The following is a 15,058-nucleotide window of genomic DNA, read 5'->3' on the forward strand; positions in this document are numbered from 1 at the left end:
ATCTGGAGGGTGTCCAACCCTATCTTTTAAACATTTCATATACATTTCATAGATATATACTTACAGGATTTCGCTTAGGTATAGTTCACCATCTGGTGGTATTCCCCAGGATTAGACATTGGAGTACGGTTATGCCTTCCTGTCCTTGGGACATCATTACAATCCACTTTGCACTTTATATAATTTTTAAAAACTGTTGTACTTGTCCCTGCTGCCCAGAATAGAATGTATGATGCAAGAGCCTGTTAGAATGTTCTGTGTGGATGTCTGGCAGTTGAATGAGGGCTGAGTGGCAGGAGGCCGCTTCTGGTGGGGTTTCTCCTTCTACTACTTGACTTACCATCTTACCTGAATAAAGGAGCATCACGAAAGTATATGGACTACGTAGCATTCATTTACAACAAAAACCTTATGGTAAAAGATGAGCTAAATGAATGAGACAGGAATATAATTCCACCTTGAAGCCCAAACTGTCTGAAGTACCCAAGGATCTGATGTTATTCACTCCTACTTCTGGAGAAAAAAGGCTAGCCTGCCACCGAGTTTTCTCAGGAGGAAATATTTAGTTTTTGATGACTCTCCAGTTAAGTGACAAGAAACCTTCCTCTCCTGGATGCTCCCACACAGGAGATAGAAAGGCTCCTGTCCACCTCTATCATTCTTTGAAGAAATATATGCCCTCTGGGACCACAGAACAATAGCTTGAAGGAGCTCTGGTTGGTATGCGTACGACCATCGCTCCTTCTGCTGAGCCTTATCAAGTCTCTGCCCTTTCCATTAACGTTTGGTCAGTCACATAAGAAGAGATCTCCATCCTAATGCAGGCTAAAGTGCTGAATTAAAATTTCCCAGTGAGCAAATGGCACCTTGGCTCCAACCTTTTTGGATAGGTAGATTAATAAACTGACTAAGCTTCTTCTGTCAACTCCAAGATCTGAGTCAAAAGGCCTTGCGTGTCAAGTAGCATACAACACTTTTATTATCATTTTCTCTGAGTCCTTACCATTCTTAGATAAGAAAACTGACTGCCTGAATGGGAGGGTCAATATCAATCATATCCACCAACCTAGATGGAAGAATGCACCTTAGACAGTTTGTTCTTGTTAGAGTCCTCACCCTTTTACCCATAAACTAAGAAATGAAGAGTGGAGGATTCCACTCCTCCAATCTTAGATTTTTAATTACATTAAAATCAAAATTAAATGTCCCCAAAGAGTCCAAAATAGGATTATCCAGGACAGTTAATGTCACAGCATCCTTAAAACCATTATTTGCCACCAGAGATGTCACCATCATTGTGTTGTCCAAAAGAATTTAGAATCATCAGTCTATGGAGACTCTTAGAAAAGAATCCTCAACAAATGGTACCATTCTCCTTTTAGAAATGGACAAACCCATTACCTTTAGAGGCATAAGTACAATTTCCGTCATGAGCGACAGTGGCATCTCAGCAATATACCTCTGTTACCGCGGGCTAGGAATTGGTAGGAGGCGAGTTTTTGTTGTAGTTTGTTTTATTTTTGCCAACAGAGTATCTGTACAGGTTCTTCTCGACGAGCCTCTACGGGGTGATCTGCTTCTCTCCTGCCGGGTCTTCCGGAGCACTCCCTCCTCCCTTCTCCGGACGGGGCTCATCCTCCTGCTGGGTGCCGGAGGCTCCGTTATGTCCGCCCTCGCCGAACACCGAGGAAGCAAACAGAAGAGAGGACAAGTAAGTACTCGGGCGTATAAGCCTCGTAGTGCAGAGTGGGATGGGGAGTGTGAGGGATGTGAGTGAAACACCCGGTGCACCTATTAATGGAAACATGACAGGGAAATAATGGTGTTTGCTGGTGCGGGGACCCAGGCTATTCACGGAAACTATTTACTCAAGTTAGGCGTCTGCCTTTCTTCCTCCACCACCCCAGAAATCGCTCACGTACCTCGGCTAGCCGTACCCCTCCTGGCGTACGGCTGGCGGCTCGTGGGGTTGACCTCCAGGCTTTACTGGTCCGGCCGATCGGCTCTCCAAACTTCCAGAAGTCGCCTCAGGTCCCGCTGATTCTTGAGACGATGGTGCCGTGCTCAGTCTTCTCCTCTCCGGTCTCTCCTCCTCCACTACGCTGTCCTCGCTTATCCAACTCGCTCCTCTGCTCCACTCCTCCTCGCTGCTCCCCGCCTCTCCGCTCTCCTTCCCGCTGTCTGCTCCTCCGGTGTAGTAACACACCTGTGGACTGTCGGCGCCGCCTTTAATCAGAGCGCGTGGCTCCTCCTCCTCCATCAAACTTCCAGTCCACTTAAAGGGCCCCCAGTCCTCTTCTTCCTCGTCATCGCAACTATACCGCTCCTGTCCCGACCAACCGGGGGGCTGTGTAGGCTGTGGAGACAAGAGGGGGGGGTCGCACATGATTAATGGGGGCCCCTCTTCGGGGCGTGACGTCTTGCCCAGGTTACACACCATCCCCCTGAACACTTCCGTTCGGGAAGTGGATTTCTAGACAGATAGTCGGCCCCCTTATTGTCCACCCCTTTCTCGTGGCGGACGCTAAAGGCATACGGTTGTAGCGCCAGGAACCACTGCATGACCCTCGCGTTGTTGGAATTGTTGCGGGCCATCCAGAGAAGGGGGGCATGGTCTGTATAAAGCGTGAACGGACGACCCTCCAGGTAATAGGATAATTTCTCCACCGCCCACCTGATGGCCAGACATTCCTTTTCAACAGTCGGATACTTGAGTTCCCTCGGAAACAACTTCCGGCTAATGAACAGAATTGGATGATCAATACCATCCCCACCCACTTGAGACAGCACAGCCCCGATACCGTAGTCCGAGGCATCGGTATGGAGGGAAAAGGGACGCGAGAAGTCGGGCTAGGTGAGTATTGGGGTCGAGGTGATTGTCCGTTTAAGGGAGGTGAATGCCTCTGACATGGCCGGGGTGGGTGTCCGTAAGTCCGACTGTTTCACTTTTGTCTGTAGGGCATCAGTGAGGGGGGCTGCCATCTGCGCAAAGCGGGGAATAAACCGTCTATAATAGCCTATGAGGCCCAGAAACGCACGCAGTTCTTTTTGTTGTTGTCGGGAACGAGGTCTCTGCTATGGCCTTCACTTTCTCCACTTGTGGCTCTATAAGGCCATGACCGAGTACATAACCCAGATACTTCACTTTCTGGAACGCGATCCTTGACTTCTTTGCATTTATTCTCAATCCTGCCTGGGCGAGGGTTTCCAACACCTGTTGCAGGTGTTGCAGATGTGTATCCCAGTCCGGACTGAAGACGACTATGTCGTCAAGATAGGCTGATGTAAAGGCAGAGATGTCTTTTAGCACATTGTTCATCAACCTTTGAAATGTGGCGGGTGAGCCATGAAGTCCGAACGGGAGAACCGTAAATTCGTATCTTCCATCTTTCTGTGGTGAACGCGGTTTTGTGTCTGTCTTCTTCCTTCAGAGGGACCTGCCAGTAACCTTTGGTCAGGTTGATCGTACTGATATACTTGGCTTCTCCCAGTTTTTCAATGAGTTCATCTATTCTCGGAATGGGATAAGCATCGAATGTGGAATTGTCATTCAGCGCTCTAAAGTCCATACAAAACCGACGTGTCCCGTCCGGTTTAGGGATCAGTACGATCGGACTCGACCAGTCGCTATGTGATGGTCGGATAACCCCTAGTCTCAGCATCTCTTCTACTTCTTGTCGAATCCCTTTCCTTCGGGCTTCCGGTATCCGATATGGCTTGATCTTGACGCTTTTCCCTGGTATGGTATTGATGCGATGTTCTGCCAGGCAGGTTTTTCCTGGTATATCAGAGAATACCGTGGCATGTTTTTTTAGTGTCTTCATTAGCTCCTGTCTCTCTGTTTCCCTCAAATCTTCGTTGATCACGAGTTTGTCGAGGGTAGTCGATGGGTCGGGGTTTTTTTGTTCTGCCAGATGGATCTGGGAGGGGTACCCAGCCATTTTTTTAACATGTTTATGTGGTATACCTGAATTGTCCGGGGACGGATCTGTAGTCGGTAACTGGTGTTTCCAACCGTTTCAACGACTTTGTAGGGTCCGCCCCACTCCGCTTTGAACTTCTGTGTCGAGGAGGGCAGAAGGACCAGAGCCCAGTCGCCTATGGAGAGTCTTCGCCATTTTTTTCCTTTATCGTACATCGTCTTCTGTTTCCCCTGGCTCTTTTCCAGGTTAGCAAACGCCAAGTCTCTTAATTTGCCCAATTTGGACCGAAGGTTTCTGGCATACTCCAGGGTATTGGCTATCTCTTCCGGGGTCTCCCTCTCCCATGCCTCTTTGGTCATGTCCAATAGGGACCGAGGCTGGCGACCGTAGAGCAGCTCAAATGAGGAGAATCCCATGCTACTTTGTTTTTGTCCTCTGATGACGTATAATGCGAGGGGGAGAACCTGGTCCCACTCCGCACTGTTTACCTCCAACATCTTTCGCAGGGTGGTCTTCAGGGTGCGATTGTACCGCTCCACTAGACCATCGGTTTGGGGGTGGTATACGGCTGTGCGGATTTGGTGTATGTGTAAGAGGGTACATACTTCTTTCATGAGGCGTGACACAAAGGGGGTCCCTTGGTCTGTTAATATTTCCTTTGGGAAACCCACTCGGGAGAATAGCTCCAGCATTTTGTCTGCTATGTTCTTTGTTGTCGCCGACGTTAGTGGGAAGGCTTGGGGAAATCTGTTGGAGTAGTCGACTACGACTAGCACATATTGGTATCCTTTTCTGGTCTTGGGTAGAGGCCCTATGAGGTCCATCCCTACTCGATCAAATGGGACTCCTATAATCGGAAGAGGTTGCAATGGAACTGCAGGTGGTCTGGTCATGTTCCGTTTTTGACAAATGTCACATACCTGACAATATACCATTGCATCCTTATAGATCCCAGGCCAGTAGAAGCATTTCAGCAGGTTTTGCGTCGTTTTTTCGGCTCCTATATGGCCTGCTACTAAGTGCGAGTGGGAATAGAACAGCACTTGCTCACGAAAGGACACTGGTACCAGTAACTGCTCGGGGTCGTTTTCTTTCCCCTGTCTGTATAGCAAGTCATTTTTAATGAACAGACGAGGATACTTGATGGGAACAAGATCTTGGTTTTGGTGCGCACTCTCCCAGGCGTTAAACAAGGTCGCATCATTGGCCTGTGCGAACTGATAACTCCGGTCCAATACCAATGGTTCTGGAGAGACCAGGGCTGGCAAGGACTTCTGTATCCCTGAGGAGAGTCTTGCCTTTTTCTCGGGCTTTATGCTCTGCTTAAACATCTCCAAAAAAGCCGGGTTATCTGTTCCTATTATTAGGTCCTCCGGTAGTGAGGACAACACACCCACTTTGACTCGGTAGGGGATGCCCGTCTGGGGAACCAACGGGAGTATGGCCAGGGGATAGGGTTTCACGTCCCCGTGGACACACCTGATATACACTTTTTCTCTGGGCAGAACCTGGTGGGGACGCACGTGGTGGGCTTGGACTACTGACTGGCGACATCCGGAATCAAGAAGGGCTTTTACTGGGTTACCATTTATATCCATACTCACTCGATATGCGTGCCCCATCTCGGCCGAGTATAACACGGTCCGGGGTAAGTATCTGACCTCCATGGGCTCTTCTTCATGTTTCCGACGGGGGCAATGACGGGCAATGTGTCCCCAGGTTCCGCACTCGAAACATTGCGGCCCACTGTGTGGCAGGGGCTCCGGGCTCCAACTTCGGGGTTTCACTGGCTCCTGGGCCTTCACGGGTCTCTTCTCGTTCTTGAAGGGGTTTTTCTGTCTAGTGTCTAGGGTAGTGCCTCTAGAAATTGCTCAAGATAAATACGGTCCATTATCTCTTCTTTCGTGCTCTCGTTGGGTTTGAGCCATTTATCCGCTGCCATCTTTAGGCGGACAAACAAGGTTTTAGGCGTCTCCCCTGGTACGCCTCTCTCTCTCCTGAACCGAAGCCTGTACGCCTCTTTGTCCAGTCCTAGATGGTCCAATATAATCTTTTTAATGTCGGTATAGGAGGTGTCCCCGCGGGGGTTCGCCACCTGGTATGCCGCCTGAGCCTCTCCCACCAACAATGGGGCCAGGAAGAACGGCCACTTCGCTCCTGGCCAGCCACATGCTCGAGCTGCCCTCTCAAAATTAGGAAGAAAGGCGTCCGGATCTTCACCGGGCTGGTATTTCTGCAGGGATACCCCTCCTATGTTATGGGGTGTTCCGCCTACCACCACGGAGCTGGTTGATATAGGGGGATCCAAGGCACGGGCTACCACAGCCGCTTTGATGATCTCCCTGTCGGCCTCTGCAGCACGCAGCTGCTGCTCGGCTATCCTTTCAAGTCTTTCCTGTCCTTGTACTAGGGCCTGTACAACTTCATCCATCTTTGTTGGACAGACGGAGGTTATGCCTGCATTCTCCACCACTGTTACCGCGGGGCTAGGGATTGGTAGGAGGCGAGTTTTTGTTGTAGTTTGTTTTATTTTTGCCAACAGAGTATCTGTACAGGTTCTTCTCGACGAGCCTCTACGGGGTGATCTGCTTCTCTCCTGCCGGGTCTTCCGGAGTACTCCCTCCTCCCTTCTCCCTTCTCCGGACGGGGCTCCCCCTCCTGCTGGGCGCCGGAGGCTCCGTTATGTCCGCCCTCGTCGAACACCGAGGAAGCAAACAGAAGAGAGGACAAGTAAGTACTCGGGCGTATAAGCCTCGTAGTGCAGAGGGGGATGGGGAGTGTGAGGGATGTGAGTGAAACACCCGGTGCACCTATTAATGGAAACATGACAGGGAAATAATGGTGTTTGCTGGTGCGGGGACCCAGGCTATTCACGGAAACTATTTACTCAAGTTAGGCGTCTGCCTTTCTTCCTCCACCACTCCAGGAATCGCTCACGTACCTCGGCTAGCCGTACCCCTCCTGGCGTACGGCTGGGCGGCTCGTGGGGTTGGCCTCCGGGCTTTACTGGTCTGGCCGATCGGCTCTCCTCACTTCCAGAAGTCGCCTCAGGTCCCGCTGATTCTTGAGACGATGGTGCCGTGCTCAGTCTTCTCCTCTCCGGTCTCTCCTCCTCCACTACGCTGTCCTCGCTTATCCAACTCGCTCCTCTGCTCCACTCATCCTCGCTGCTCCCCGCCTCTCCGTTCTCCTTCCCGCTGTCCGCTCCTCCGGTGTAGTAACACACCTGTGGACTGTCGGCGCCGCCTTCAATCAGAGCGCGTGGCTCCTCCTCCTCCATCAAACTTCCAGTCCACTTAAAGGGCCCCGAGTCCTCTTCTTCCTCGTCATCGCAACTATACCGCTCCTGTCCCGACCAACCGGGGGGCTGTGTAGGCTGTGGAGATAAGAGGGGGGGGTCGCACATGATTAATGGGGGCCCCTCTTCGGGGCGTGACGTCTTGCCCAGGTTACAACCTCCTTTTGGATGCACACTTCTTCCCAATTCGGATCTCTGCCAGACTTTGACTAAAGTAACTAGAACTCGTGCCCTCCCCATACACTGCTCATTACCCCACATATTGCATCACTCGTGTTATGTCCTCTCTCTAGGATATTGAATCAAAAGAGCTATTTCCCTATCCGAGAAGCTCATTGAATTGCCAATAATAGTATTCATGGATCTAATAACTACTTTAATAGTCGACTGCACCACCTCCTGCGCATTAATGCAAGGGTCCGACCCGTGAACAGGATTAACCACTGTATGAATCACTTCACTCTTCTTTACAGAGATATAAGGGACCATCTCCTAAATAATCATCCTAGATTCAGCCAAACTGAATTCGTTAAGGCCACTTTTGTCTGTGACTTCTTTTTCACACCATCTCTTAAGGAAGAAAAAACAAAAGGCGAACAGTCTGAATGTGACCTGAGTTCAAGGAATAGCATATCATTAAATTCTAAAATACCTACATAAAAGGAAGCAGATTTCACAGTCCCCACAACCATTGAATAGGAAAAATGTTTCCTCACCAAGCTCGTACTCGAGTGAGCCCAACCAAGCGGACAAAGGAAGCAAGGAATAAACACAACCTCCTGTCCTCCTGAAAGGAAAACAGACGTGAACGAAGAGCATCTGGGCAAAATTGCATCAACACACACAGTCTTCTTCACAGTCACAGCGGACACCAAAAAACTAAATGGTAGACACCGCACTGAGCTCCCTCTCGAGCACCTCACTAACATCAGCTCTAACTCACTGAATAGAATAATTGAATAACTAAACTATAAGGGTCAGCATATTAATAAACAAAACTTCATTCAGAAATATCAAAATACGTTTAAAGCTCCAACACCTTTCTTCTGAAACCACAGAGATTCTATAAGAAAACTTACAACCGATATTTCTCTGGGATAGCCCCAAGAATTTGGAACACCTTGCCCCCTGAAGTCAGAATGAATCCCTCAACTATTTCCTTCTAGAAAGAAGTCAAAGTACTCCTCATCAACACATTTCTTCCCTAGATACTAGGATACCCTTCTTCCCCCAATCACACTTATGACTACTCTCACCGGTGACATCAGTGATTTAGATTTAGCAGTTCTGACTCTACCCTCCCGTTTCTTGACGCTGCCTGATCCTACAGTTTTATTCACTATGATATTTTGGTTTTTATTGAGTTATCCCCTCTGCTCTTGAACATTGCAAGCGTACCCTCCCTTCTCTGGGTACTAACTTTATCCTGTATTTTTCTTCTTCATATGTGATTTTATTGTTATCAATGTGTTGCTCTCTGTAAATTTGTAAAGCACTCTGATACTTACAAGGGTCAAGTTCATGCCTTAAAAACAAACGATCAAAATAAATAAATAAATAAATGCAGTCTTCCAAGAAAGAAGTGTTTAACATCTCTACTTTTAAACATGACTTGTACTACATATGGACCAGTACTGACATTTGGTTAATCTAGGCTATGTAATTGTCTGTAATGCAGTTGTAACTTTTGTCCTACAGGATGTGCTTATAAGAAAGTCCCTAACTCATTTGGAATGTATACATTTTGAATTATAGTACATACATTTTGACAATTTTTGGCTGCAGCTATGTAGATTTTATGGATTTCATATATTTTTTAATAATGTAAGTAATTATATTTTATTGTATGTTCTTTTATGGTTTAAGTGTTTTATAAACCGAATAAAGATGATTGACGACTTGAAGATATTATTTCAATAGCTAACTATAACGTCAATGTAACTTTTTTCAGTGAATATATGTTAAAAATTAAATATGCTTATGCTTACATTTAAATATATATATGTAAATATATAAGATATATATATACACACACACATATATAATATTAAGTATATTTGTTATGAAATTTACCTGAAGTAATGATGGAAAACCCTTCTTTATAAATGATGGATCCGGCAAAAATTATTTGAAAGTAACAATATTTTACAAGCTAGTGTTATAGTTTAATTATTGCATAAGTGGCTTCGGTCCTTAGAGGTGGCACAGTACTTTTAGATAGAACAGTGCTCATATATAAAGAAAGCTCAGTAATTTGAGAATCATTGGTACTTAGAAATAGCTTGGTTCAGTTTAGAGACAAGTATAGCTTACCTTGCTCAGAACTAAGGATAAGGGGTGGTTCGACCGCTGACAACCCTTTGGTCCGACTGCCGCATTTCAATGCTGGCGGTCGAACCTCAGCGGTCGAAGTCCAGACCGCCGCCGTCAGGATCTTAGATACCGACAGGATAGCTGTCAGAGTCGCAGCCATGAATTATGGCTGTGCCGAGCCAGGCACCACCACCAGGATTTGGATATTTCTTTCCCACAGCCTGTTCATGGCAGGAACAACATCGTGTAAAGGCTGTCAGAAAGGAATATTGGAGCCCCCGTGCATTGTGGGCCACCTCAAAGTAGCCCTGGGGGCACATGTAGTTTCCCCACTCACCTCCATGCACCATGTGCCATGCACGACATGGTGCATTACACATGGTCCATGGACGTGCAGGAGTTACTCCATATCACAGCGGCTTATGCTGTGGCCCTTTTCCTTGGTCGCAGCAGAAGCCACTGTTATACAGAGACCTTTCCGACTTTCAGCATGGTGGTCACATCAAAATGCGGCTGTCGGAGCACTGCCTGCTTGTCGGCCGGTCTCCTGACTGCTGCAATAGTGGGCGGTGGTCTGACCGACTGGTATTGAACCAGGACCTTAGTTTGTTAGCGTGTTTCATCAGTGACTGGAACTTTTCTAGTTCTTAGAGTGGTCATAATGCGTGGTTCCTAGAGAAGCCTTGGTTCTTTAAGATGACTTTGTATTATGAGACAACCAATACTAGATCCTCAGTTGCAAATTCTTTGTAATTCCTTAATTAGTTACCACATCTAATAACTAATGATACCCTGGGCTTTGAAATGTATCAGCTGAAATACTCGTTTAGTCTCTTAAATCAGGCATAGCATGTGCCTACTGCACCAAAATCGTCATGTTCCGTTATTTACTGTGCCTTTTTCATTCAGCAAATGTAACCATGTTTGACCTGCCACAACTTATTGGATGAAAAATCCGACTGATGCCTGTTTTTCTAATATACAATTACAACAACCTAGCAAATAGTGTTTACACGAGAGTTGGAATTTTACAAGGCACATAACTATTACATCCATCATTGATAAAGCTTGTGTTGTTGTTTATTTTGTTGTGGTTTCAGTAATTATGGTTGATTACATTTTTATTGAGCCTTCAGGATGTTTTATGTACATATTACTAAGTAAAGGAGTGCTTGTCTATATTTTCTTGTTGATTTTTATTTTTAACTTTCTCCCCATAGGTCCTATAGCTGGCCATGTTGGAGATGGAAATTTCCACTGTATCATGGTGCTGAACCCTGATGACCCAGATGAAGTTCAAAGGGTGAAATTATTCACAGACCGTCTAGCCAGGCAAGAACAGCTCAACAATGCGAAATGAGTTTTGCCTGTAAAAGCAGGCCACTGGTTAATGAGCTTCAGTAAGAATGCCAGGGTTGGTCTCAGTTCTAAACTGCTCCTGCAGCAGCAGAGTGGAGAATTAGAGCCAGGTTTAGAGTTTGGCGGCCGGGCTATTTCAAAACATCTTATTACAAATGCAATAGCCTAAAATAATATTGTAATACAGTGGGCGGACTTCTGCCAAGTTTGTTACGGAGTACCCCATCCGCCAAACTCTCAATAAGGCACATAGGGCCAGATGTACTAAGAAGTCAGTTTGCGATTTCTTAATTGCAAATTTTTGCTATTCTCAAATAGGGAATCGCAAACAGCTATGTACAACAGTGTGTCAGACACTGTTTGCAATTCCCAATGGGTCACAAATGGATCTGCATCATCAAAATGTATGAGGCAGGTCGCAATTTGCGACCCATTGGGAATGGCTATAATCACAGGGATGTTGGAATGCTGAGGGTGGCCAAAGACCATGTCTGTGACTGCTTTTTAAATAAAGCAGTATTTTTTTGTAATGCAGCCCATTTTCCCAAAGGTAAACGGGTGCATTACAAAAATAAAAATGAACATTTTTCTTTCCATTTTTTAAGAGTAGGCAGTGGTCCTTGGGGACCCCATCCCGTTTGTGAATGGGTTACTGCCTCATCTACGGAGTCGGTAAATCATAAATGTTTTGCAACTGTATTCCAGTTGCAAAACATTCCAACACAACAGTGCTATTTGGTATTAGGGAGGGACGTCCAAAACACACCACTCCCTAATACCGAACCGCAAAAGCAAAATGGGATTCAGTAACAAGTTACTGAGTTGCATTCTGCCTTTGTACTTGAAAAAATGCATTTCACTGGTTGCAAACACCTCAATAGGCTGTTTGCGACCAGTAAAATGATTCGCACACCTGGCCCATAGTGTGTAAGCTTCCTATTCCAAGTATTATTTGAACAGAATTAAATGTTCTATTCCACTCCAATTGTCCATACTGCATGTCTCTCTTTTTAGGTCTTGCCTGCACAGCGCTTGCGCACTGCTTGTCAAATCTCTTGTATTTAATATATCTTAAACGGGGGCTCTTATCAGTTCCCATAGCCTAATTACTGTGTTCATTCGCTTTTGTATGGAACTTGATTTTTTCTTAACTTCCCCTGGCTGCACATATTTACTATACTTCTACTAAAGCTGTTCACAATGTTTAAGCCCCACCCCACTCACAGTCAAGATAAGATCTCTTCCCCTGCACGCATTTACGATATTTCTACTAAAGCTGTTCACACTATTAAGCCCCATTCGCTATCATGATAAGATCTCTTCCCACGGAGAAGGCAGACAGCTTCTAACAGAATGCTGAAATGCTTGCTTTTTATTACTTAGTAGTGTAAAGCAGATGCTTTAGCCTTAGAATATTTTGTGGCATTTCCTATTCTTGCCTCAGTACCTTTCTTTGCACTTCGTAGGTATTATCGGTTTGATTTGTTCAGCTTAATTTATTTGGTCATTATGATCAAATTCTAAATGTTGTAATAAACATTGCATGTTGAAAATAAAATTAATATACAAGAGATATTCTATATTTTACTACTAAACAGGCAGCCACTAGTGTAGTTACCTTGCAGACATAGTGTCTGACCAAAAAGTTGGCTGAACTCTGCTAAACACATAACATTGGTATCATTGACTACTAAACAGGAAGTCACAATTGCAGTTATCTTGCAGTTGAAAGAGACTTGATTTGAATGGTGCTGCAGGTGCAGTGGCACCAGGGCCAAAAGCTCTCTGAACCCTACTAAACCCAGATTATTGCAAAACTTTACTACTAAACAGGCAGTCACAAGTGCAGTTACCTTGCAGATAACATGTTCATGATTTGAATAGATTCATTTATTAATTTATTGAGTCGGTTTTGTATTATACTAAAACGTGTTGCCTTGCAGCCCCTTCAGAGAGCTTTCTTTGAAGGTCATGGGTGTGAAATCCTTTCAGCAAATCCTCCCTGCAGTCCCTGAAGAAAAGAATGTGTCCTGAAATGAGTGTGAAATAAAGATAGTAAATAGCAACTCTACCAGCATTGTGCTGTGGCGTCCATCGCCAACGCTGAAGATACCATTGAACAGATAGGGAATGCCAGGAGGACCACCAATATACACTGCTGGGTTGCCCTGAGCCTGACAGCTGCAGCAACTTGTGAGACACTATTCAGATTTGTATCCAAAGGGGAATGAACTCTCTGGCTACTTGCAAGTCATCAAAGAATTGAGGCGTAGGACCTGGCTGAACTTTGGAGTTTTTATTCCTCAACAGTTCTGACCTCTAAAGGTCCTTTTGCAAAAGAAGGGTTTGCCTGTGCAATTGTGTTTTCTTATCATTCTAACAAAACCAATGACCCTACCACGTTACGCCCAAGAAGTTCTGAATTGTAGTATTGCCATCAATGTACTTTGTTTAGGTTTGCGCCATCATTTGTTTCTTGTACTGTGCTTTATTTTTTGACTTGTGCATGTGATTTGCTCCATATGGCATTATGTCATTGAAAACGTAAAAAACACACCCGTTTTTATTTATTTTTTATTTTTATAGGAGACTCTTAGATTTAGTATAAGTTGAAGAGCCCCTAATCAGATATGATGGTTTGTAAAGAACATCTTTTTCTATAGTAAGGTTTAGGGGGATTCTATAATGGAAGAGACCTGAGTCTTCCTGTGCAAAAAATATGAAGGGTACAAGGGGTTGTAACAATCTTCTTTGTCATTCGGCCAGTAGCATAAGGAGTGCTCTAGCGCAGGCAATAATTTACCAAATGAATTCTTGAACATAGGACCTTTCAAGCCTTCCCTAAACCTGGAGTCGTTGAATTAACCTCATGAAGTTTGGTCTGGTTCATTTGTTAGATGGGACCTAAAGCTTTAAGGAATCTTCCTCAATGTTTCGGTCAAGCCTAGACAGTGCTTGCGGTGTCACTTAGCGACCTGTTGTATATGGTTTGTGCAGTTAAACTCCACCTTTTGCTTGACATTGCTTTTTATTTGCCTATGCCACTGTCCTTTACAAACCCTTGCTTGCTACTAGGCAATCATGCCTCTTTTTCCTCCTTTGTGTGTCCACTTTCCTGCCACAGAGCACCGGTCAAGTACTATCTCCTTGCGTTTTCAGTATTATGTGTTCTTTTGAGGACTACTTAGTCTTTTTCTTGCCTGCTTGTGTTTTGCATAATCTTAAAGAGTGAGTGCAGTGGAACCACTTACACCCAGGGCTTAGACAGTTTCACTGTTCACACTCAAGGTATTTTGTATAGTGTGCAACTCACACTCTACCAATGTTTTTATTATTTTGTATTTTCTACTTTGGCTTGCCTCGGTCACCAGTGCAAGGCTTTTGCAACTCCTGTTGCATTTTCCCTGATGCTAGTACTTATTTAACGAATCAGCTGAGCTGTGGCACACTTGGCCACTCGTCAGTGCTGTGTCAGAGAAGAACAAAGTTGTTTTCGGTGGAAAACATTCTACCTTTGGCAGCGCCTATTTAAAGACTGAGGGGCATATTAGCAAGAACCTCATTAGAATTATCGCCATTTTAGCGGCAGGAAACTGCCGCTAAAATGGCGATAATGGGCTTGCTAATATGCGTTATAGAATTCCAATAGAAGCCCAGGTTAGATGTGCAGGACATCTAAACTGGGCTTCTATTGGAATTCTATAACGCATATTAGCAAGCCCATTATTGCCGTTTTAGGGACAGTTTCCTGCCGCTAAAACAGCGATAATTTTAACGAGGTTCTTGCTAATATGTCCCTAAGTGCTGTGGAACCACTTAGACCCACAACTATTGGAAGGGACTAAGATTGCTTCACTGTTCGTCCGCGAACACACTCAAGGGTATGTGTATCGTGTGTGGCTGACACTACAACTCTACTGCATCAGTTACTTGACAGTGGAACGGGGACCTTCATCGTATTTAGCGCGGCATATAATGCGGCTTTACTGGGCACGTGCGTTCGCAGTGGATTCCATTTCAGGGAGCTGGCGTTTAAAGCGGTGAGGCTAAATGTGAAAAGTGAAATAGGAGATGTCTGTGTGGAATACCAGGTGAGCTTTTTTGGAGTGAGGTTTAATATTGCTTTTGAAGATCCATGTTCGTTGTGTGCTGATTGAGGCAAGTC

The 15,058-nt window shown here is 45.4% G+C and overlaps 1 protein-coding gene across 2 annotated transcripts in view; it reads left to right on the top strand.

Moving 5' to 3' along the window:
• The window catches only part of LDHD (lactate dehydrogenase D), a 735,651-nt gene that overhangs the window by 680,827 nt on the left and 39,766 nt on the right, over positions 1-15,058 (top strand). For both annotated transcript variants that reach the window (XR_015302444.1, XM_086945224.1), the window contains exon 10: positions 10,755-10,866. Coding sequence is in view for 1 of the 2 variants with exons in the window: in XM_086945224.1 (XP_086801350.1) it covers positions 10,755-10,866 (112 nt within the window). In the remaining variant the exon portion in view is untranslated. The remainder of the gene's footprint in view (positions 1-10,754; positions 10,867-15,058) is intronic.

Source organism: Lissotriton vulgaris, chromosome 12, assembly GCF_964263255.1.
Source record: "Lissotriton vulgaris chromosome 12, aLisVul1.2, whole genome shotgun sequence".
Taxonomy (NCBI): Eukaryota; Metazoa; Chordata; class Amphibia; order Caudata; family Salamandridae; genus Lissotriton; species Lissotriton vulgaris.